General features: G+C 38.6%; 1 protein-coding gene across 1 annotated transcript in view; it reads right to left on the bottom strand.

The window, feature by feature from the left end:
• The window catches only part of LOC145787391 (polycystin-1-like protein 2), a 31,732-nt gene extending 8,184 nt beyond the window's left edge, over positions 1–23,548 (bottom strand). The window contains exons 1-28 of the mRNA XM_082599128.1: positions 23,497–23,548; positions 22,965–23,095; positions 22,459–22,691; positions 21,369–21,539; positions 20,622–20,734; positions 20,144–20,253; positions 18,287–18,368; positions 17,003–17,113; positions 16,405–16,537; positions 16,087–16,204; positions 15,581–15,875; positions 14,577–14,757; positions 13,902–13,996; positions 13,084–13,205; positions 10,682–10,891; positions 10,130–10,278; positions 9,885–10,001; positions 9,464–9,594; positions 8,867–8,974; positions 7,873–8,043; positions 6,671–6,831; positions 5,900–6,060; positions 5,233–5,379; positions 4,655–4,740; positions 3,667–3,794; positions 3,225–3,405; positions 2,444–2,615; positions 50–282 (exon numbers count right to left, since the gene is read on the bottom strand). Of these exons, the coding sequence (XP_082455254.1) occupies positions 50–282; positions 2,444–2,615; positions 3,225–3,405; positions 3,667–3,794; positions 4,655–4,740; positions 5,233–5,379; positions 5,900–6,060; positions 6,671–6,831; positions 7,873–8,043; positions 8,867–8,974; positions 9,464–9,594; positions 9,885–10,001; positions 10,130–10,278; positions 10,682–10,891; positions 13,084–13,205; positions 13,902–13,996; positions 14,577–14,757; positions 15,581–15,875; positions 16,087–16,204; positions 16,405–16,537; positions 17,003–17,113; positions 18,287–18,368; positions 20,144–20,253; positions 20,622–20,734; positions 21,369–21,539; positions 22,459–22,691; positions 22,965–23,095; positions 23,497–23,502 (4,056 nt within the window). The 5' untranslated portion in view covers positions 23,503–23,548. The remainder of the gene's footprint in view (positions 1–49; positions 283–2,443; positions 2,616–3,224; positions 3,406–3,666; positions 3,795–4,654; positions 4,741–5,232; positions 5,380–5,899; positions 6,061–6,670; positions 6,832–7,872; positions 8,044–8,866; positions 8,975–9,463; positions 9,595–9,884; positions 10,002–10,129; positions 10,279–10,681; positions 10,892–13,083; positions 13,206–13,901; positions 13,997–14,576; positions 14,758–15,580; positions 15,876–16,086; positions 16,205–16,404; positions 16,538–17,002; positions 17,114–18,286; positions 18,369–20,143; positions 20,254–20,621; positions 20,735–21,368; positions 21,540–22,458; positions 22,692–22,964; positions 23,096–23,496) is intronic.
• Between the last annotated feature and the right edge of the window lie 616 nt (positions 23,549–24,164).

Below are 24,164 nucleotides of genomic sequence, written 5' to 3'. Positions count from 1 at the left end.
CTTTAATACAAAACAATGATGTCCATTGACGTGTGCAAACGAAACATACCATTTCAAAGGCTGGACTCCCTTGTGCTAGGAAGACATCCGACAGGGAGCGGTGGAACCGGAAAGCCTGAGGATCTTTCGTGCTATTTGCGGCAGTGATGAGGACCACCACGTAGAAGAAGTAGGATATAATGTCACGGATCGTATTAACCATTATCTTGTCACGGAGACACTTTTGACGAGCGGCCTGCAGTTGGGCATTGTTCACGCTGCTTTTCTGTCTCTGCAAGTCATCTGAAAATAATATTAAGCTACAGTTTTATTCTTGTTTTCTATGCACCGAAAATTTTTCAAGTTTAATGTAATTAAAACATCTTCTTGAATTAGGAAAAATTCTCTTATTTCAATATGCAAAACCACCAGCAAACTTTGGAACTTCAAAATAATTGATGAAAGCAACGATCGTTGTGATTAATGAAGAATGAAGTATTGAATGATGTGATAAATAGCGACTCGCAGCTTTACTATTTTTATTTTACTTTATGTACAAGATGTAATAGAATATCGAGGAAATTTGAAGTTATTAATCGTAAAAAATAATCTATAATTTTCAAATATTTCTTCTTCTTCATCCGTTTAGTCGTTTACGACTCTCGGTCACTCTGCATGTCATCTTTCTCCACATCTCTCGATCCCACGCAGCTTCCTTCAATTCATGCACTCCCATACCACTGTCATTTACGATTGTGTCAAGCCATCTTGTTTTTGGGCGCCCCTTTCCTCTTCCTCCGCTGACCAAACCAAGCATGATGTCTTTTTCCATTGATTTGCTTCTCATTATGCGGCCAAAAAATAAATATTTACTCCTTGTAAAATCCAAGACTTTGATTAATGATATAAATTGTTTGCTCTTCTCAAGTTAAGAGTCTTCGTCTAAATTTTTATACTCTACTGACTTCAAACAATCAAAGGTATTTTGTAGGGTAAATACGAACGTCGATAAAATTGATCATCTGTGCTTGCTTTATTTCAATGCCAGTCATGCACAACGTAAACATTGCAGGAAAAATGTTTAAATGACATCACAAAACTGGTTGTTTGTTCGATGATTTGATCAATAGACTATTCCCTGAAGAAGGGAATGTGCCCACCGTGGTCCTCTGTGAAAGGTACAGCTCTTTTTCTTCTTTTGTCTGGTACGCATTACGCTTACGAGTTTCAACCACACGTTTTTCATGACAGGTGCTCAGTCCTATGGCTAGTCGAAATGTTGTTTCTGGATTTATTGTTATCATTATTTCTCCTATTGCTGTTAACGAAACCAGCAAAGTATGCTGCATCGTCGCAGAGGAAATGCAGAAACAATTCAAGTTTAAAAATATTTTAATAAATCCTACAGTTTTTTTGTTTGTTTGTCCTGGCATTCCTTTCACAGACAAGCTCATTCGCTGAAATATTAGGTATCCATTGCAATGTTTCGCTGCCTTGTGCACGCATATTGATTGATTGATTGAATCTTTATCCTCGGACTGGGAAAGCTTCTTGCAGAGCTTAATCCTGGCAGTTTCGCATACTTGTAGAGGCTTTGAATCACTGACGCAGGCCCGGTCACCGAGATTGACAGAGTGAAGTTTCCGATTGTTGAAGTCTTGTTGCCAGGAAACTATTCCATCCATTAGATGACGCTGAATGGAGAGCAGTCCTTAACGTGCGTTGCTCAAGCGCACACACCGAGAGTCAAATCAGCGCCGCTTGATCTTGAAGCTTCCTCGTTCCAGAAGTGACGCGCTAACCAATTGAGCTATCGGCATCGGGGTATCACAATGCGCAGTATTGGATTTGTCTTGTAACCTTATGTGAACCGTATGCGCACTGTCGACGAACAGCTTTAACCAGGGGCTCTATCCACTTTTAGAATTCGGGGGGGGGGAGATTTTTGGACAGTGGGCTAAAATCGTCATAGTCATTTCAACAACAACTTTCAACTCGTCTTAGTCATTCTAAGCCCATAGCTCTAACATCAACTGGTGTCTCTAATAAAGATTGTAGATTTACAACGACCAGTGCTGTTGAAACATTGCCTTTCGTATAATGTCGTCACGCATCAGCGATTCCTGCAGCACTGTGCCACGTCATCGCATTGTTGTTGTGGGGTTTCTACTCAATTTGTTTGCCACAACAACTTCCGCTTTTTGCAATAATTACCTCATTATCGTCTTCATTTACTTTTTGCTGGAGATGATTTACTGTTTTATCAATTTTCTGTGCAGGATTGCACTTGATAGGTTAATGTATCGGCACCAGGTGCTGTGTTTACCACACGTCTGGGATGATGTATAGAGAAGCTTTAGAATATTAAGCAAGCAACATCAATCACTCGTTCGCGATCGGAGTATTAATACGTGACGTCATATGACGCGTGAGGTCACAAGTACAGCTGCGGCTCATTCGTTACCAAGGTGGTTATCTTTTGGCATCTGCAAGAGCCATTCTTCTTCTTTCCTTTTAAACTCCTCAAGGTCTCCGCTTGTTCCTTGCTCTTCGTCGTTCTCCCCAATAATCTGACCAGCATCCTCTTTCCGACACCGGTTCACAAAAAAGGACAACACAACCGCTGCGAGTATCACCTGAAACACAAAACTTGACATGAAGAAAGATTGGATCAAAGAAATGCAGCGATTTTTACAGACCAATAAAGTTATTTGTGTCTCGTTCACATCAGCATATGAACATTTCTGGGTAAAAGTGAAAGTGCAGGCATGTAGCATTGGCCGTTTGGTTGCAAGAATTCCCAACAGCAAACCAGCCTTGTATTAAGTAATGTTCATATCATGATATGTTTCATAAATCCAAATCCAAGAGAAATCTAACTACTTTATTTTACTCTTTTTGCTGAAAACATTACGTTTACGAAAGCACTTCCACGTTTGATCTAATGTATCATACAAAAAATAAAAAATAAATTTTATAAAGCTCAATGTGAAAGGTTAGTTTACTCATTATGACCGATGGCTTGTTGAACAATAATAAAGTACACGCGTCTATAACAGTTTAGTAGCCATTGTGGTAAGAACTGTTGTGGCGAATACAAGAAGGACAAGCCAAAAGGTTTATCAACCCTTGAGCTGTCTCCACGACAAGCCACTAAATGTCAAGTTACTTTCGTATATTTGAGATGAAAATTAAGTATTAAAATTTGATAATAAAATGAAAATCAAATCGTTAGCAGCTTGGACCTTTGCCGGTTGAATAACAAAGATTGATTGAAAGAAGGAAAGAAAAATGGAGAGCAGCCAATCTTGTGCTTTTGCGGCACCCCACTCAACGCTGTAAAGGAACACGAATGTGGCGCTTGTAAGGGTGATCAGAACAGCAAGGCACCAAGCGATGTAGACCACCCAATGAGGGAATTGATAGCTGTAATGGAAAAACATTTCTTGTTATGTAGTTCTGCTTCACTATCTCATGAACATCCAAGAGAAAATTAAAATAGTAGCTAGCTCATTAAGGCGGTCTATCTACTGTACAATACTGTGATGTAAATGCCTTTTTTATCGATCCAGAATTGCTTTCCTAAAAAAAGAATTCATGAACTTATACAGTAACATTTTCTTAGAGAGGATACAAATCACGACAATGTACCAACAGCAGACCGACTTCTCTCAGGTTAGTGTCTACCTTTCATTTTTCTCTTTTCCTTCATTTTCGTCTATTTCCTTGTCAATAGATTCTACTGATTTGTTGAGCAGATTTAAAACTCCCTTTCCGTTATCAACGTTGTCTTTGGCCTTGGCACGCCGGAACAACTGCATTTATTTCACAAGGTTATTATTCCTGCCTGTGTGCAATCTTAATGACGTATGCTTCATTTGAATGGTTTGGTTGGTTTTGAATCTCTATCCTCGGACTGATAAAGTCTTAATAGGTTATATTCCTGGTAGTTTCGCATACTTGTAGAGGTTCTTGACGCAGGGCCGGTTACCGAGATTGGCAGAGTGAAGTTTTCCGATTGTTGAAGTGTCCTTGCCGGGGAATTATTCCATTCACTAGGTGCCCCTGAATGGAGAGCAGTCCTGAAATGCGTTGCTCAAGCGCACACCCCGAGAGTCGAACCAGCGCCGCGTGATCTTGAGCCGGGCGCGTAACCACTGAGCGAACGGGGTGGACTAATGCGTCACACTTTCTTAGAAATAGTTTATCATCTACAAATTTTTAGAACCTGCCAGAGCAGTGGTTTTCAAATTATGGGCTGCGGCCGGAAAGGTTGAACTGGGGCCGTTGTGCTATCTAGAGCCTCAAATTGAAAGTAGGATTAAAATCTGTAATTCACAAGCCCTGAGCCAAAACGTTGCAAACTAAGCTCACAGTTCAACCAACGGTTGAAGTTGTTGAAAAGTAACGGTTTTCACATTCAGTGCTAATAAAATTCAATTGTTATATTAGTTCACACCAGTTCAGACCCATTATCTGAACATTGTTGAACGAAGACTTTAAACTCTGTACTGCTGGAAACATTTCGTTTTGTTTAAATTAGCGAATCGATCTAATCATTTTTCATCTTAGTTCAAAACCAATAAGAGATTAAAATAAAAAGTTGGAACAAATAGCGCTGCAATTATGAAACATATCAACTCAACTGGTTGATGTCGTGAAAATGCAAAAGTACCTGAACCAGCAAAACGTTGATCGGAACAACTAACAATGTTGCTTCAATGCTGATCAGGAGCTGCTGCACCGTAAATCTTATTGGACCTGGAAAAGTGAACAAACTCGTTAGTTCAGTGGTTAAGCGCCCACATGAATCACGCGGCGCTGGTTCGACTCTCGGTGTGTGCGCTTGAGCAACGCATTTCAAGACTGCTCTCCACTCATCGGCACCTAATGGATGGAATAACTCCCCGGCAACAACACTTCAACAATCGGAACCTCCACTCTGTCAATCTCGGTGACCGGCCCTGCGTCTGTGGTTCAAAGCCTCCACAAGTATGCAAAACTACCGGGAATAACCTATTAAAGGTTTTGTCAGTTCGAGGATAAAGATTCAAAACTAAACCAGCCAAGTGCAGGCAACATACAGCAGCTGCTTGGTGCAAGTGTGGGATCGCGCTTTTCAAAGAGTTTTCATAAACAAATATTGTACACAGCATATATGAAAAAAACATTAGAAGGAAAAAATTACATGGGAAGACAATGGGTACCATTCTATCAATTCGTTATGACTCAACAAATGTTGATGACACCAACCGATTTCAAACGCTCCCTGGGTTCCACTGTTGTCTTCATCTCTCCCAAAGAACATCGCACTGGTCAACATGGTGGAGAAGAAGATGGTCAGAGCGCAAGTCAACCGCTGGACACGAGTGAAGTTGCTCTTTGTAGGACGTGAAAACACTGAAGATGAAGCAAACATCTTACCAAGCTCTAACGTAAACCAAGAAATGAACAGTAGCCTACCAGCTTCGTTGCTGTATCAATTATGTTTGTTAGGTAAGAAGAATAACAAAGTGATGGCATCTAAACATCAGACACTTCATGAAAAAAAGCGAACGCAAAGATTTGCATCAACAACTACCCAGGGTAGGCACAATGTATCAAACTCAAATATTTTCTGGAAAACGTTGAAGTGTTTATCTTTGCAGCAAGATAAATTAACTACCAGCTGTGGTGTTTCTGCTGTTTGGAATTACCTTCATAAAAGCACAATTGCGAGCAAAATCTGGTTAATGTCTCAGTTTCTCTTGCAAAGTGCAGCAGAGTACACAATTGAAAAGAAACGACGATTCAGACGCTTAGACTGCTTGCAGGCCTACTGTATACAATCGTAGTTACCTTGCATGAAACAATTAAAGTTATCCTCCAAACACGAGCTGAAAAAATAAGGTATTTGAATTTGAGATTTCGTACAACTTACAAGAAAACCATAAATGACCGTCGCTGAAATCCTTTTTAGTTGATGACGCAAAAACGTGTTTGAAGCTTCCAAGTTGGTTGTCCGTAGCAACCGGAAGAATTCTTTCAACAGACCCATCTGATTGGTCAACAGCTAACCATTCATTGCAGAAGAAGTAGTACCTGTTGAGACGAAAGATAAAATAATCACAGCAATTCTAACATTGGTCCAAACCAATAGCATTTATTATTTATGACCATCCATGGTTGTCATACAAGTTTGCAATAGGCTACACTTGTTTCTTTGCAGAAAATTATCAACATATCCAAATGAACTTTATCAATTTATTTGTGGTAACAATTGATTAGAAACCACAATAAAGACAGTAACATAAAAAAACATTAAAAAAAGAAAACTAGTAAAGGACATTTGTATAAAGAGCAAGCATGCCTACTTGGTATACTTTGGTATATTGCGCGAAAAAAAAACAAACTTGGTATTAAACATATAACTCTGATAAATTCCCTAACTGGTTGTTTGACAAGCCCACATCTACAAGTGATTCCACAATGTAATGTTCTTCCTATCCTTCAGTGTAAAATTGAACACTTAACCTACCCTACTATGCATGATCGCGCACCTGCCGCTGTTCAGTGACATCTGCAATCGCGCGACCACAAACGAAGGAACTGGAACCATTGTGGCTTCTGGTGTTTTTGCATAACCGAGTGTTTATTGATTGATACTCTGTTAGTAACAATAATAGGCCTAATGTATCGCACAACTGCAAACCTCATTTTGGAGCGTAGATCTGAAATGACAACATGATCGAGATACCAAGACGCCATGCCACGCTTGCCGGAGTTGTCGTGCCAAATTTTCACAAAAGAAAGCACTCCAAGTGGTTTATCGACCGCCATTAGGAACTTTCTGGTGCTCCCGCGTTCAAATTTCTATTGAAATAAAAGCAATATTGAATCAGGTGACGGGTAGCATATTATCCAATACAACTACAATTGGGCATCTTGGTTTCATTGTTCACCGACATTTGGTTGCAAATCAAGTGCAGCAAAATGACAGATAGGAAGAGTGATAAGATTACGAACAAATTCCTAGAAGTGACGACACAGCAAGAGACAAGTGCATCCAATAAAAGCCAAACACAAAAGACGCCCTTTCAACGCATAGCTGCTTGGTGGTTTATGTCTTTCCATCAGCAAGGCCCAGTGAATGTTGATCTCGATTTTGGTAGACTGTGTTTGTGTTTCAAAACAAGTAGTTTGAGTTACAAAACAATTCTGCAGCTTTTCTGCAAGTTTTGCTTCTTGTAGATTTGGCACTAAGCGTTGTCAGAATACAACATTTAATGCAACATCTCTTATTGTATTTTTTATCTTTTTAAATGATTGAACTACACTGGGTCTACTACGTTTTGTTGTCGATTTTCTACGTTTTCTGTGGGCTGGATTATATGTTAATAGGATGGTTGGATGGTGATTTATTTTTGTTTGGATGCGAAACAAACGTGCATGAAAAAAACAACATACAGTAGGCCTACTGTTCATCCGATAACTGCGAAAAACCATAACCTTGGGATAGGTGTGAGAGGTCGTGGAGTCTGCACTCCCTCATTTAAACATATATACGAAAGCAAGTATTGCGTTTTTAAATGGTAAGTTGACGCAATAAAGACGAAGTAAAAACGAATACGAAATCCAAAATGCAAAAAAATGAATAATAATGACACTGGAGATAAAATCAGGTTGTGGTTGTCGCTTCTACAGCTCTTGTTTAAATAAGCAACATGACAGCAATGATTTGATATGTCATACAGTTACAACCTTGCACCAGATAATATTGCGACAGCATGTAGTCATTCAAGAAATGACAAACTGTTGTCTACACTCTTACATTCAAATAAATTGATCGACATACAATTAGCCCACTGCCTATCGTACTATTTAAAATAAGTTTTTTAAATGAATAAATCTTACAGTTTTTTCCTTGTCAGCCAATACTCTGAGAGTTGTCTCCCCTTCAACTCCACTGACCATGAAGAAGATTCGACTTGCTGTTTCCGCATCTCGCCTGGACCCGGTTTGGATGGTGACTTGGTAGAAGTAATGGTCACTTAGATTGTTGTCCATCAGGAGAGAAACCGACCACTTTTTAAACAAATGAATAAAATAAAAAGATTCAACTTTTCATGTGTAGCAGGTTTGCTGAAATGGGTAAAAACTTTCCACGGTGTTTATTATCCAGCTTTTGGGTCAGCAATTATGCTTAGAGTTGTAATCACAGCCCATGGCAACCAAAATATATAATAATGGAATGCTAACAAGCAAGCTTTAGGCTATACCTGTGGACGTTGAGCTGCCGTGCTTGTTAATTAGAGTTGCTTGTATAAGTCGCTAGTGTGATTTATGTTGATAGATGTACTATAAGCCTAGTTACTCAACGCAACAAACAGTTCACCAGGCTCATTTTTTAATCATAAATTAATTTCGATATCACAGCATGATTATGTCAAGTTATTAGTTTTATTAGTCAATGATAGATAGACATACAGTAGAGTCCTAGTGTAGCCTATATTTTGTGTGACTTTGGGTTACTTTTACATTTTTGTCTCATCCAGGCTTAGGTCTATAGCCGGTGGTTAAAGATTTAGATTAAGTGGACAGGGTGGCAAGGAAGCCAATCTTCGTGTCTTCTTCGTGTTCAGAAATTCGGGTGCAGAGCCGAGTGGTGAGAGCAATAGTACGGCCGAAAGGGCAACGATTAGACACCGCTCAAGAACAGGCAGATGTCTTTGACAAGACACTGAAAGGCATGCCTGAAGAGGTTTTGACACTTGTGATAAAAATCCGAAGTAAATCCAGCAACACTAAGGAATTCAGGCCATTGATCAATCCCAATTCTTCAAACTAAAATTTACACAACAAGCCCGACTCGTCTTGGAACTCTCGTCAGGAATCAGTGAAGATTTACCTTGGATATATCTTTCTTGTCTTGTCGTCGGCAAGCAATTATTCCCACAACATAGAGAACAAATAATCCGATGATCGTCATCAATACTGCCAAGTTGTCTTTGATATTCTAAAAAAAAGAAGATAATTTTATAGTCCTACTAAAACAAATACTTTGTAATATTACTCATTATAGAAAAGGGAAACATTTCTGTTTCATTGACTGAATATTTAGAGTCGTTGTTAGGGGAGGGGCGACTATGGAGATCAAAATAGAAACAACCAAGCTCTGTATCTTCATCTTTTCTTTTTCTTGATATATTTGAGGAAGCAGACATGGATGCGACTCAACCATCTCCACGCTGGAGTTCAACTTACCGCTCAAGCGCAGACGTCAGCAAACGTCATCAGATCACAGGAGTAAAACTGATGATGTCATAATGATGTCATGCTTGACTTGAAAAAATAAGAAAGTATGTGTGGCCTGACCAGAAAGACATGGCCACCGCATGCAGGTTCTTGGTGATCTAACTCAGGAGAAGAAACTCAAACAAAGAAAAAAAATTTAAATCTCATGGAATTGTTACAAAACATTGGCGACGGATACTTCACAAATTACCTGAAGTTTAGATGCAAGGGCAGAAAAATCAATAGGATTCGGAGCAACAAGAAAATCAGCTCCAAATGATGTCAGATGGTTGCAAAGACACACCACAACTTTGTTGTTAGTCTCACTGCTTACAGTGCAACCTTCAATACGAAAAAAATAACATTAAAAAACGTATTTTTTCATAAAAAGTCTATTGGAACCACATTTTACAAACTCATGTTTTGTATGACGATAAGTAGCACAGTGTACGAGTACAGTGCCATAGAAATAATCGTGACGTAAACAGATAAGTTACACAAGTTTCACAAGATAAGTTACACAAGCATTGATCAAAATTAACTAAACAATGAATCCACATTTTTATGTTTTAAGTGCCAGTTATGTAATACACAATCCAAGTGCTTGATTAGAAAGCGATATATTTGCTTGCCAGTAGTTTCCCATTGCTCTGTAGACTCGTTCCAGAATCGGCACGAAGTCGCCATATTGTGCAGGGTATAGTTGCGGAGGGTGCGTTGGGGTTCGCTTGTGATGTTACCGAAGTCATCTGTAACACAAGGACTCTATACGTGTTTGTGCTTTGTGTCTTCACTGAACTGTGCTGCACTGCTACTTGAAAGTAAATAAACACGAAGTAAGGAAGTGAGTTGACTTTATTCATAGCCGTCTACTTACCTATTTGTAAAATCCCGTAAACGTATCGACCAGTTCCTTCCAAACTTGAGTTATCCAGTCGGATCCGATACGGATGGCTGGGATCGGACCCGTAGTCAGGAAGATCGTAGGAGAATGTGTAGTTCACAACGTTGGGAAAGTCTTTGAGACTAAATAAAATGTAAATATTCATTAATCCAAGTTTTTGAGATCTTTTAAAGATTTCAAAGTGTTGTTGGCTTTGGTGCATGTGGATTAACTTTAATATAGTTAAAGCATGTTCAAGCAATACGGAATCTCCTGAATTTATTATTTAAATCTGTTTTGTTAAAAACTAGGAGCAGCTTAAATGCATTGCCCTTGCATCAACATACTCGTTGGTTACAAGGCAAATACGTGCAAGCGTGTTTGATGTATACATCGACCCCGGTTCGATACTCACGAAGGGTATGTGCTTGTCCTGGAAAAACGACGCTAATCGCACTGACATTATTAAGATGAAATTATTTTCACCTCATCTGTTCAGTAATTCAAAATCGTTAACACGACACAAGATGCACCGTAACAACATACTTGTTGGTGTAAAGAAAATAAACTCTCATTTTAATGTCGCTGGTATGACTTGAGTTGTGCGGATTGATGGCGAGAAACGTCACGCTGTCTGGTTGGTTGATGGACAGCTCATGGAAAGACATGTTGTCCAAGCCAGAAGGAACGAAGTTGAAGAACTCGGAAGGAACGTTGGACAGAGTTGGGTTCACAGGCAATTCCAAACGAAATGAGCTGGATTGAAGAAAAAGTTAAGTAAATAAGCCACAGTCTAAGCACTGGATATGAAAACAGTGCTGTTTTTCAAACATTTTCAGAACAAATATCTTAGTTTTCCCGTCATAAGCTTTGTTCTTTCAATCGTGGTTGTGGCCTGCCATCTGTAGAGGCTGCATCATGGTGTAGAGCAGGGGTCCGCAAATACTTTTTGGTGCGACCCAAAAAGCAATCGTTCGAAATCTTCGCGACCCAAACGTTTCGGAATGCGCAAAACACTTTGCAAATTAATATCAATTCTAATACGGTCGTCCCCGCTTATTAAGGCCACATCGGGACCGGACGATTTTGGCTTATTCAGCGGGTGATAATTTTCTACCACTCCTATACCTTCAGTAATTCCGAAATGGACCAAATTGGGCTTAATAAGCGGGTGGGCCTATTAACCGTGTGCTTCGTCGTCGTCGTCGTGCAAGCCTCTTGGGCCGAGGGTCTATTCTATCCTTTTACCGCCCCAGATTCAAGATGTTCCCGGACTACACTGGAAGGCTACTAGAGAGCAGCCAGTTTTTAGTTTCATCATCCATGACACGTAGACCTTCCACTCCGTTAGGTGGTTTGAAGACGGTACAATCATTGATGATGTGGTCTGCGGTCTGTTCCTCATCGGCACCACAATCACAGGAGGAGGAAGAGGCCGATTCCCCATTGGTGCATATGGTTGAGCGGAAAAGCCCGACGCCCGTACGAAGACAGTTGAGGCGCACTTATGCTTGTCTTTGTAGTTTCAGGCCGATGGGGCATGTGTCGGCGTCGGGGATGAACGGATGGAGTCTGGTGGTACTTGACTTCCCTTCAGAATTCCATTTATAGTCCGCCCAAGTAGCCGCAGAGATTAAGTTCATCTGCTTCGTTGATCAGAAGTTGAGCGACTGGCACGAATAGGTGTCTTGATTTCAGTCGACGGGGGTGCTGGTTTGGGGGAGCAGAGATCTTGTGATGGAGAAGATGGTTAGGCTGTGGTGCCCGTCGGTCAAGAAACAGAGTGGCTTCTTTGCGACGAAGCTCAGCAGGTTGGATGCCAGCGAGAATGGCAAAATTGTCCAATGGTGTGGGACGCATTAAGCATCTGGTAACTGTGCGCAGGGCACTGTTTATGGCAGTGTCGATGTTATGGCAGTGAGCACTGCGGCACCAAACAGGTGCACAGTACTCTGCTGAAGAGTAGACAAGAGCTAAGGCTGCTATACGCAAAGTGTCAGCACTCGCCCCCAAGCTGGAGCCTGCCAGGCGTTTGAGTAGTGCAGCGCGGGATGTTATTTTCTTGCGCAGTGACACCAAATGGTGGCGGTGTGTGTACGATCTGTCATAGTGCCACCCCAAAATATTTTGGTTCGGTGCAGAAGAACAGAAGTTTTCCATTGTTCTGAACATGTAGCTCACGATCAGCTTCCCGATTATGGAGGTGGAAAGCTGCCGCCAATGTTTTGGTTTCGCTGAGTTTCAGTCGCCAGTTCTGGAGATAAGCTGAGAGAGGTTTTATGCCCTGCCTCAAGGTGGCTATATAACCGTGGGCTTAGCTACTGTACTGCAATCGAAAGTATAAATTTTGTTGTAGCCTACCAAATCGTACGAAACTCAGCGCATCAAAGTCTATATGATTGTATTTATTTTTTCCATACAAGTTATATTTATGGTAAGTTTAAACCGTTTTGCGACCCACTGTGGATGGTCTCGCGACCCAAATTTGGGTCGCGACCTACTATTTGCGGACCCCTGGTGTAGAGGGCCTGGTCTCGGACGGCACCAGGCAGTAGCTAGCAAACACATGTCTTAAAATTTAGCCACAATAGCCTACGAAAAAAAGCTCTTCCATAGAAGATACAAGTTGGGTGAAAAGGAATCTTATCATTAGTTTCGTTAGCTTTGAGTATTAAACACAAGCATGATATTAGTTGATGGGTAGGCTACAACAAATGTGCTTTCACCACTCACAGCCGCGCGACTTGGATTGCACGTTAGCTGCTATGGAAAAATTTTGTTTTTATTATTATTCTTTCTCTCAAATATTTAAGTCCTAAAATATGAAACAAACAGAAATCAGCAAATTTTGCAGCAACAAATGAAATCAAACTTGGTTTACCAAAGTCTGAGGATCGGTATTATGCAGAACACTGATCAATATAAATCATGTTGAAATATATTCTTACTTATTTTTGCCTTGGAAAGGTTTTGTTCCGTTTGGAAACTTAAAGGACAAACTGACAACCGAGGAACGGACAAAATCGGCGCTTCCGTCCCAAATATAAGGATTGTCCGATAACTCGAGCAGCTGTCAACACATACAAGAAGTGGCCTTTGGTTAAAATATTGCAAGTAAAAAAACGTTTTTGAAAAGCAGTTTTCAGTTGATTAGATACAATAATTAATAGTAGGCTACTCAAAAGATAACCTCTTAACATGAAGTTCATTGAAGTTCAATGAAGTTCATTGAAGTTCATTGAAGTTCTTTGAAGTTCATTGAAGTTCACTTAAGTTCATTGAAGTTCACTGAAGTTCATTGAAGTTCATTGAAGTTCTTTGAAGTTCATTGAAGTTCACTTAAGTTCATTGAAGTTCATTGAAGTTCATTGATGTTCATTGAAGTTCATTGAAGTTTACTGAAGTTTACTGAAGTTCATTGAAGTTCATTGATGTTCATTGAAGTTCACTTAAGTTCATTGAAGTTCATTGAAGTTCATTGATGTTCATTGAAGTTCATTGAAGTTCACTGAAGTTCATTGAAGTTCACTGAAGTTCATTGAAGTTCATTGAAGTTCATTGAAGTTCACTGAAGTTCATTGAAGTTCATTGATGTTCATTGAAGTTCACTTAAGTTCATTGAAGTTCATTGAAGTTCATTGATGTTCATTGAAGTTCATTGAAGTTCACTGAAGTTCACTGAAGTTCACTGAAGTTCACTGAAGTTCACTGAAGTTCACTGAAGTTCATTGAAGTTCTTTGACATAAAATGTTAGAGAAAACTTACCTCGGTTTCAACCGCTTCTTCATCACCCCCAGCATCGCAGTCAGACATATCAACATGACTACTCAGTAAAATACTGGATAGGAATGAAGGTGTAGCTAAAAATAATGATCATGCATTGATATTAAGCTTATCATTTATTAATGAAAACCACATTTAAACATTCGTTGTCACTTTTTGTGAGACGTGCAATGCAGAGTGAAGGACGCATCACACACTTGCAAATTGTGAAACAAAATGTGGATTCCAATGTACAGTGAAAAGCTAAGGTCATGATATGGTCTATGTACTTAGTTTCTTTCTGCAGTAAAATAGCGGAAATATGATGCATAAGATATGAAGTGAAATAACAAGTTGTTTGGGGAATTTAAAGCCTTTACGCAGCCCTCCCCTACAAACAATTTTGACCATATTGCTACCTGAAGAGCTAGCTTACACGTGAAATCAATGTTTGTAGTATGCCGTGACACACTCCAGACAACCACTTTATCTGGTCCTGGGCCAAACAGATCAGATGGCAAGACAACCGTGCTTACTGACACTCTGATTGTTTTCTTACGCGACAAGGAAAATTAAAGCAAAGCAACAGCCAGCAATGCCCAGGTTTTATAGCGTAGCCAACAATGTAGTCAAACTGACATTGTTGATTCCGTTTAGGTTATTTATACCAACACTTACAGTTTGTTGAAATATTCTGGGCTAGAGTTCTGCATAACTCGGCGGGGTCACTCTTCTGAACTTCTAACTTCATTCCCTGCGATTTCAACCTAACTACAGGCTCCCCCGGTATCTTTTGCTTCAAGAGAGATCCCGAAATTGAGTTGACGGAAGTTAATGCTTTCAGTCCCACAGTTTTCGTCTGGTAAGAAACACATTTCAAGATACAACTCTAAACTGGTGAATATGGTTGGAAACTGGTGTCTAATTAAATTTTGAATTTCGACAACCAAATCAGAGTCTTACCATGGCCACCTAAAGACACGGCCTGATTTGTCACATTTTGCAGAAATTTCCAGATTTTTCTAACTTTGGGCGAACGTTTAAATAAATTTTTCTAAAAATTAGATTTTTACGCTTTCTTTATTCTTTTCCCCAGATGACACAATAGGTTTTAACATCCTCACATGTTGAAAAACAAAGAAAATTTGATTTTGTAGATTTTAGTCAGACTGTTAATTTTCAATCACAGTCTGATTTTGCGTTTTTCAACTTCCTTTTTTTCATTTGCTACTGCTTCCCCAAGGCAACAAAAAAGTTTTTTGTCATTGGGAAACCGCAAAAAGTAAAAATATCTCAAAAAATGTCAGTCAAGCACTAGCAGTAGCTGTAATCAAAATATGCAAAATGTGACAAATCAGGCCGCATCTCCAGGTGGCCATGGTCTTACTAAAGCCCAGCTAGGAAGCTGGTAACAATTGTTCAGAGAAAAATTTCTTTCTAATCAAAATATAAAGAGCTTAGATATTTGATACTAAACTCATGTTCAGCAAACGTTTCGAAAACTATACTATCTTAATCTTTAGTATCATAAATATAATATTTATAGCACCCAATATGAAGACAGTAGGTTATAATTTTTGAAACGTTTTTGTAAACATAAGCTTAGTATCTACATTTTGAGCTCTTTATTTTTCGATTAGGGTTTTATTAGGGGCTCTTCGATTAAGGTTTTTTCATTTCACCTGATTTCTATTTTTTGATCGAACTTGTGACTTTTCAAGTGATTGAGTCAATCTTCGTTCCTCTCGCTCTTCTGGGGATAAGAAGTTCTCCTCTTCATCTAAAACAATCTTGGAAGATATGTGAGGAGCTGGTGGTTCAGAGAAGATTGGCTGGGGCACAAGACTTGAATGTGAATCGCTGCTGTCCAGGTTGGAGACCATCTGACTCTGGGCTGACTTCACAACATTTTCAAACCCAGCGATCATCATCGAAGCAGTTTCTTCGACGTCGACAGCTGTTTTAGTATCTGAAAGTCTAATTTTTTATTGTATTAATAGCACAAAGCATTGATAAAATTAGTCGACAAAATTAATTGAAACAATTGATAAAGGTTAAAAAAAGTATTGAAACAATGTCTTCGTCTGAAACTATTGTGACCGGCGGAAAGAGAGAGAGGATTTTAGACTGACTATAATAATTTTGTAAGTAGCCTACCGCGCAAAAGTAAAACAAGAACTGTTCTCACCTCGACAAAAGGTTCGTTCGTTCCGACAAAGCATCTATGGCAACAATTTGAGTGCTTTCTGTGACTTCCTCCGAGACTGCAGTTAGGCTGGTTAGGGTGCTACAAACTTGTTGGATACCTGACGAAAGCAATTTAAACAAACGGTTACAAACCATCCCCTTCACAAACACATTGATCACCACGAGGTATCAACGTTCTGTAGTTGTAAGAAGGTAGGTTAGAGTTGACTGTTGAGCAGTTGTTGAACACACTGTATTTCCACAAATCCATGAAACTTTCTCATATTATTCAACTTTAAAATAAAAGTTCAAAACCTACCGTCAAGGTCACTGTCTGTGTTGATTTTTCCAACAACAGCATCAACTAATTCACTTCGCAGTCCAGATCTAACTTGGAATTCAACTTCCTTCTCGTCATTGGTAACAGATGAAGCGTTGCTGCTTGTTTCAGCCTGATATGAATAAACAACAGAAAACATGTTAAAAATATTCGGCTTTTTCTTTTGCATGATAGCCAACGTAGCATTTGCATAGTATCTTGAGTCACGTTACTTCCTCTCTATGTCCGGATTGCCTGAAAGTTGTTCCACGGTTTCCCGTGGTTTTATTGTTGTGTGTGACATCACCAATCACAGTACCACTTGTTAAAAGCTTATGAAACTACAATTGTCGTTTCTTTATCGTCTTGTGCGACTCAAACACACCAATGCATCAGACACCAGTTGACCATGCACAGTATTTGGTGCGACTCTCCTTCTTGGACATTCAATACTTCATTAACTGACCAGCAATATTGGAATATCAGTTTTGAATATTGTGCATTTCTTCCCGGTTTATAAAACGATTGCAAGCATTCTTTTCAAACAAGCTCACTTTAAAGGCGTTTTTCCTTCGTTTAAATGCAATAAGATTGGTACCTGTTGATTTAGAATTTCCGACACTGACGAAGAGAGCTGAGCGATGCTTTGTGCGTTTGATGTAGCAATTTCGGTTGAAGTTATATTTCCCAACTTGTCATTGGACAGATCCTGAAGCAAGAGAATACATAGCAAATAGATTTTGTGAAGCAGGCCACATCTTAATCGATCTAATGTTAACCCTATCTGTAGCGACACGGGGTTTTATGAGGACGCCCCACTTTAGTAGTGAAATATTTCTCAAAAGGAAATATGCTAGAAATGTGCAATTTCTTGACTTTTAGTTTTTGTTCTTTGCAAATATTCTAAACCTGCACTGGTCATTTTTCTACCTTCCTGCCCTTCACAATAAGCATTTCGTCTCAGGTGGCTAGACATTTTCGTGCAATGCCAGATATATATAATTTAATGTAAGTGTAATATAAATGCTAGTGCAATTACTTTGAAATGTAAAAACGCCCAAAAAAATCCTTATATTTATGAGCAAAAGTAATTTTTTGTTTAGTTTAGCATTACTTTATGCTATGTTGTAATTAAAAAATTTCAATTTTAAGGTATTTTTGGGAAAGTAGAATAAAACCAGACTTTCGGATGTCTTTTCATCTCAAACCCTTTATTTCAATGACTTTTTTGGGCAAAAATTTAATTTCTATCCCTACAATACACATTGCTATTATCTTGTAAACTATTTTGGCTCTGTGATTTTCATAGCTCCCATGGTTAGCGATTAATTAGCACGGGGCTAAGATTGTACGTGACGTGCTTTTCGCGTACGAAAACAGCTCGTATTAAGATAGGGTTAAATAAACCGTGACAACTATAGTTATGGAAAAGAAACCACAACTAAGTTAGTAAGGACGACTGAGTTGTATTTAAGGCTCTGTCTATTGTGCGCTTGTAATGAGTTGTTATAATTTACTTGGTCAATTCAAGAAAAAGTCTTTATCCTCAACAGAAAGAAGAGGCAAGACTTTTGCAATTGAAAAAATAACTCAAGAACAACCCATCCCATACTGAAATGAAGGCTCCACAACCAGAGTCCCCTTTCACTAGAAGCAAATGCCTCTTGAGCAAAGTGAAAAGCATTAAATCTAATTAGAACCATTTTTTCACCGTAGGTACCAAGCAACAGTGAAGTGGGGCTACAAAGCAGGCCAAATTACATGTTCATGTAGCACTGAGGCTTAATAATAGATTATATATCATCTTTTATATTTTCAGCTCATCACTCAGTGCACCAGGTGGAATCATTCAGTGTGAAACTTTAGTGAAGACTTTACGTACCGAAGATTCCAGCACTCGAACTGTTAAATTGACAGAAGCTTGTGCACCATACTCATCGACAATTCGAACTTGAATCCAAACTCTGAAAAAGTTTAAATTTCAAGGTGACGCCAATCTGAACGGTAAAGCCGTCAAAGTGATCGATGCACTAGCAATTACAACAGCCGGTGTTTGCAGGTTACCAGCGTTTCTGCATAGCCGAGTGGTGAGAGCCCTGGAACGGCAATCTAAAGGGTGCCGGTTCAACACCGCCCTAGAACATGCGGCTGTGTCTTTGGCAGGACACTTAAAGACATGCCTGAAGATGGACACGAAGATTGGCTTCCTTGCCTTCCCGTCCACTTCATCTAAATCTTCAACCACCAGGTCTAAACCTGGATACGACAAACAAAACAACTAGCGTTCCCTTCAAACCAGGAATTTAATTTGTGATACAAAGTAGTTACTGTCTTCCAATCCCCCTTCCGGCTTCTCGGTTTAAAAAAGGTGAAAAGCATGATGATTCTATTTCTGTTTTTCATTTTTTACTTTATCTTATCTGCAGGGAAGATGCAAAAACTATGATACAACGTCATATTTTCCTTACTTTAAAATATAAGTTTTTAGTTTTTGTGATTTTGGATCAAGATTTTAGTCCAACTACGTTGTGTGAAATTTCGTGTGATGAAAGCTTCTGGTTTAAGAGAAAAACAGGATTTTCAGTTTTGGGATAAAAAAGTAAGATTTTGGAAGTTCCTATAGTAAAGTAATAATTTTTGTCATGAAGGATCTTCTGAAAAGTTTGTATCTCTTTGTTGTTTGTTATGTGGTAGTTAATCTTAATTTTTGACTCTAAGGTGTCACAAAATTTAAGAATGATTGCTTGTGTAAATACTTTTACATTACTTAGGAAGTAAAAATGGTTCACTGAAGGACCGATAGCACAATGACTCCCAGTACCTACTATACAGTGAGCCCAAAGCACCAAAAAAATTAAATTTAGGATGTTTTAGCATGAAAACTTAATTTTATAGCAGCATGATGTTACATGTAGACTAAGCCCCGAAAGTCATTTCAACACATAAGGTAAATTTTGGCCCGTGGCGGAGTAGGGTTTGACGCTGTCTTCCAGAGACGTGTCTCCCCAGTTATTAGCTATTGATGTAATCGGCAGTCGGCAGCAATAGCCGAGTGGTTAGCGGGTTGGGCTCGCAGTCGAGAGCCTGCATGTTCGACTCCAGTCACCCGCACTTGCTGTTGTTTCTCTGGGCAAGAAACTTCACGATAATTGCCTCTACCCAGTGATCGATTTCGAGTAATGGGTAGTACCAAATTTAAGTCATAAATAGAGTAGACAACCGGAAAAAGACATTGCCGTCGGCTGCAGCGTGGGTCAGGTGTACGTCGGAAGGCGTACACCGATGCATAGCGCTCAAGTCCGCTTTCCCGCAATGCAGGATAAAGATAAACAAACAAACAAAATAAATTAATTTTAATTTGGCAATGAAAGGTGTCTATAAACATTAATTGGTTAAGCTTCACATTTTTTTGTGTTTATTTTTCTAATAAAAAGTCAAAAAAATATAGTATTTTTTTTTCATTGCTTGCTTGTGTATATTAGGCCCTTCAGGGGTAGGACCTATTACACACCCTTAAAAAAAGTGTATATAAGCTGTAACTTCGCAAAAATGAATTTGGTTCTCAAGGTATTTGTACCGTCAATCAACATTGACCTTGGCTGTATTCTCTGAAAATTTAGTGTAATTTTAATGTAAGCTGAATATAAGAGATCAAAAGAAGAAGAAAAAAATGTATAATAGGCCGTATATCTCCCCTGTATTTTACAGTATTATTATTTGCTGATACAATATAGCTTACTTGAAATCATTTTTCTCTAAACCAGGAGGCAGGAATAATCCAGTCACGACCGGCTCGCTTCCATACAGCAACAATGAATATAAAGAATCTTCGGACTTCCGGTAATAAATCTAATTAAATGTTAAACAATATTTAAAACATACACTGCAAAAGACATTTTGAGATAATTAATAGTTTTTAAATTGTCTTTATTTTATAGAAGTAGGTCTTGAAACATTAACTAATTTTAGCAAAAAATATACAGAACTCATAATTTTTGAAACAGATCGTTCATGAGAGACCACATTAGGTATTCGCCGGTGATGAAATCTATGCATAATGACAACAGTCAATTTTGGTCTTGCAATGCTAGGGCGCTGTTAAGTGTCAGAACAAATATCAAAATCTGAATCATTTTTGACTAAAACACAGCAAGATTATGACAACGTGACTAAAGATATGCAGCAATATAGGCTACATATACATAGCCTGTACGCACCTGGTAAACCAACGAATACTCATTAGGAGAGATATAAGTTGTCCTGTCAACATTAATCCCTTCATCTTTCCAATCAGTGCATGAGATTGTGAAGGTTTCGTTTACAGCAAGACCTACCATATAGTCAGAAACATTTGTTGTAAAAGGACCACGGTCAGTAGGTGCACCAGGAGACATTTGAATGACTTACCAATGAATGTTAAGATATACAGTACATAACGATTTTCTTTGACAAACACTAACTTAAAATTTGAAGATACCAACAATATAGATAAATGGAGGAGCCACTGCAGACAAGACTCTAATGTTTCGGGATGAAGACTAGGTTTCTTTGAAGCAAAATGGAGAGAGAGAGAGCAAATTAATCTTTTCGTCATTTGTTCTTCGCTATTAATAGTTGTAAAGTTGAAAAAAAAAAACGTTTTGTTTCAGTTGTTGCTGAAAATAATTCAAATACAATTTGCTCAACTGGTAGACTAGTTGATGAGAAATGCAACACTGCGCCAGGTAAAAACAGCTTAAAAATGATAAATAAATTTTGAAATGATGATCGTGCTAGTGAGCGTTTAAAAACACATTGATTTCCAGACGAAAAAACCATAATATAGAAAAGTTTAAAGTAAGTGGAAATTATCGACAATATTACATCAAGATTCAATGAAAGCGACGTAAATTCCCTCTCTCTAAATTTTTATGTCTTATATTTGCATTGATATTTTTTGTGGTAAAAAGTTTCTTTAGATTCACCTTCTTGTGGCGCTGCAGAGCAATCGCCGTTATACGGAGAAAGATTCAAACTCAGTTCGGTTTCGGTCAAACCAGGAGAGGCGCCAACTACAGAACCCACCAACTGAATTCTGTACCTCACCATCGGCTCCAGCAAACCAGGTTGAATGACAAAGTATTTACCTTGGGTCCCTGAAAAACGGAATTAAAGTTAACTGTTTTAAAGTATGAGCCTTTAGATGGACGTTGAGCGTTTGTGCAAATGTTTATGTTTGCATTCCTATACAGACAAAGTTACTTTTTCAGCTAAATTGTAGAAGTTTCTTATGTGTGTTATAGGTTAGATCTATTAAGGCAGACCCAATCACTCGAGACGATAGTTAGACGTTGCCGCTTGCCATGGTCAACTAAACTACGCCGTTCACCAAGCTAGAGAGCCGCTGTCTTTGAACCGCAGACGTTAGCTTGGAGTTTGCCCATCTACAATTTCAGTGGTTTGTGATGTAAGAATTTTGTTTTTTAATTTGTAGAAAATTTTTGTTAATAATATGTTTGACAAGAAAAATAGGGCAGTTATGAATGCATCCTAGAGGGATTACGATTGGGCCAGCTGGTCAGTAGCAGCCAGACAAACCGATCATGGACTTCTTTAACCAATTACATTCAACAGTAAACACTCGATTACTCGTTCAATAGACGTTTGCTTTCCTTATGCAGTTTGAAAGGCCATAATATTACACGGGAGTTGAATTGTTTGCATGGAAAAAATTGACTTGCAGGTCGACAAAGTTGAATAAGGTTTTTGTGCGGTGTCTGTCTACCTGACAGTTGTCATTTGGAAGTATTTGACCTAAATGATTTCGTAGAAACAGCGCGCGACTTTTATAATTAACTCATCATAAAGCAAACTTCTATACATAAAACAGAGATATACTGTACGTTTGGCATACTTGGCTCTATAGGCCTTAAATAATCTTGGAAAAAGACCACAAAAAATTTGCATAACATAGATAAAATTTCTAATTATATGCAATGGTTGGTGTTTGGAACAGTTCGCAGTTTTAAAACATGGAATCTTATGATTGTGAAATTACATTCGACAAATAATCACCGATTGCAGCAAAGGCTTCAAAACCAAGAACTGGAAGTAAATCCACATCTTCCTCCCCAGTGTCTCTTCGTCTGCGTTGTTTGCCAACGACCTGGAGGAGGGACCATTTGTATACGATTGGTGACGTACTGTTGTCATGGACGACTTCATCAAACTCGTTTATTCTGGAAGCTCCAACAGAAATTGCTGTCCGCGGATTGACTTTGATATCGCAATTGACGATGCAGTTTATTCTAAAAATGGACGATAGCTGCTGTAAGGAATATGGACGAAGGTGACACTTTCCAAAAATGAACACGTTTTAATGCTTTATTGTTGTTGTTAAAATGATACGTACTGATAATTGCTCATTCATTGGTTTAGCAGTGAACACAATAACATGTTCAAGAGTTGTTTTGGTTGTTTGAAAACAAAAGTTGTCAACAAACGCTTGAAGCTTCCTCAACGTTGTGCCACTTCAGAAGCCATCAACATGAAAGTCTTTTGAATTTATTGGCAAGGCTCACCTGAGTTTAGGAGGCTCGCCCAAAGTGAACTGAAACGCCTGAGATCCAATTTTCATTCTGGAGGACAAGGGATAGATGACTTCGACACGGACCATGTAAGTTAAATGAGACTGAAGGAGATTCGAGTCGATCTTTAAAATTAAAAGTAACTTTGTAGAAAAATGTTTGTGAATATTTGTTTCACAACCTCAAAAAACGTTTTGATCCCTTGATAGAGTTTTGGTAGAGAGTTTGTCTTGTTGAACCATAGGCATACGAAGCCGAGCAATGTTATCAAGTTTAACATATTAAAGTTTATTACATATAGAAACACAAAACTACGCAACAGTTAAATATCGAACGTTTTCGACATCACAAGATGTCCTCTTCAGGAATAACATCCCTTGAACTAATTATCGTATTATGAGCCTATTCATGCTTTTACAAAAATATTGGAACTCTTCGTATTGTTATAAATTTGTTTATAAAAAATATTGTCAAGCAAATGTAATAAAAATCATTTGTGCTGTTGCAAGATGTCAGTAACTTTTACCTCCATGATCCCACACTCATTGAAAGTTCTTGAAGTGATGGCAAAGCAACTTGCACTGCTTCTTCCTCCAAGCTTCGGATAATAGCCAGATGGTATGCAGGGCTTGTTAGGTTGAACAAAGTCAAAACGATCAGAATTTTCTGTAATGTAGCTGAAACTAAGACAACTGTAAGCTGTAAGATTTAACAAGTCTTGTTATAATCTGCCAACATTTACGGTAACTAAGAAAAAAAATCCTAATGAGCAATAACCAACATCAGTTAAGTGTTAGGACTGCAACGTTCTTGTGGTGTTTTTGGAAGTTGTTTACTTAGAAAATATTGTTAAATTAAAATAATATCAAGCTTCATTTCATGCATACCTGGTACTCTGCATCTAAAGTTTATTTCCAAACAATAGGTTGAATTATCATCAGATATGTTATAGCCATAGGACATAAAGTGGTTGGCGAGCCATTCTTTGGCTGTGACGTTACAAAACGTGTCACCGACACAGTGGAAGCTGTTGATGTTGGTTGGAACAGTTGTATTCCAATCGCTTTTATATGAAAACAAATTGACATGAAAGTAAATCGTATTCAAGAGTAGACAAAAATGAAAATAATGCATTGAAAATATACACATCAACGATCAAGTAAGCAGACCACTGTAAGATACTAAGCAGAAGCA

This window comes from Aplidium turbinatum, chromosome 18 (assembly GCF_918807975.1).
Source record: "Aplidium turbinatum chromosome 18, kaAplTurb1.1, whole genome shotgun sequence".
NCBI lineage: Eukaryota > Metazoa > Chordata > Ascidiacea > Aplousobranchia > Polyclinidae > Aplidium > Aplidium turbinatum.
Note: the sequence above shows the minus strand (reverse complement) of the source record. Positions and strands in the feature narration are given on the sequence as shown.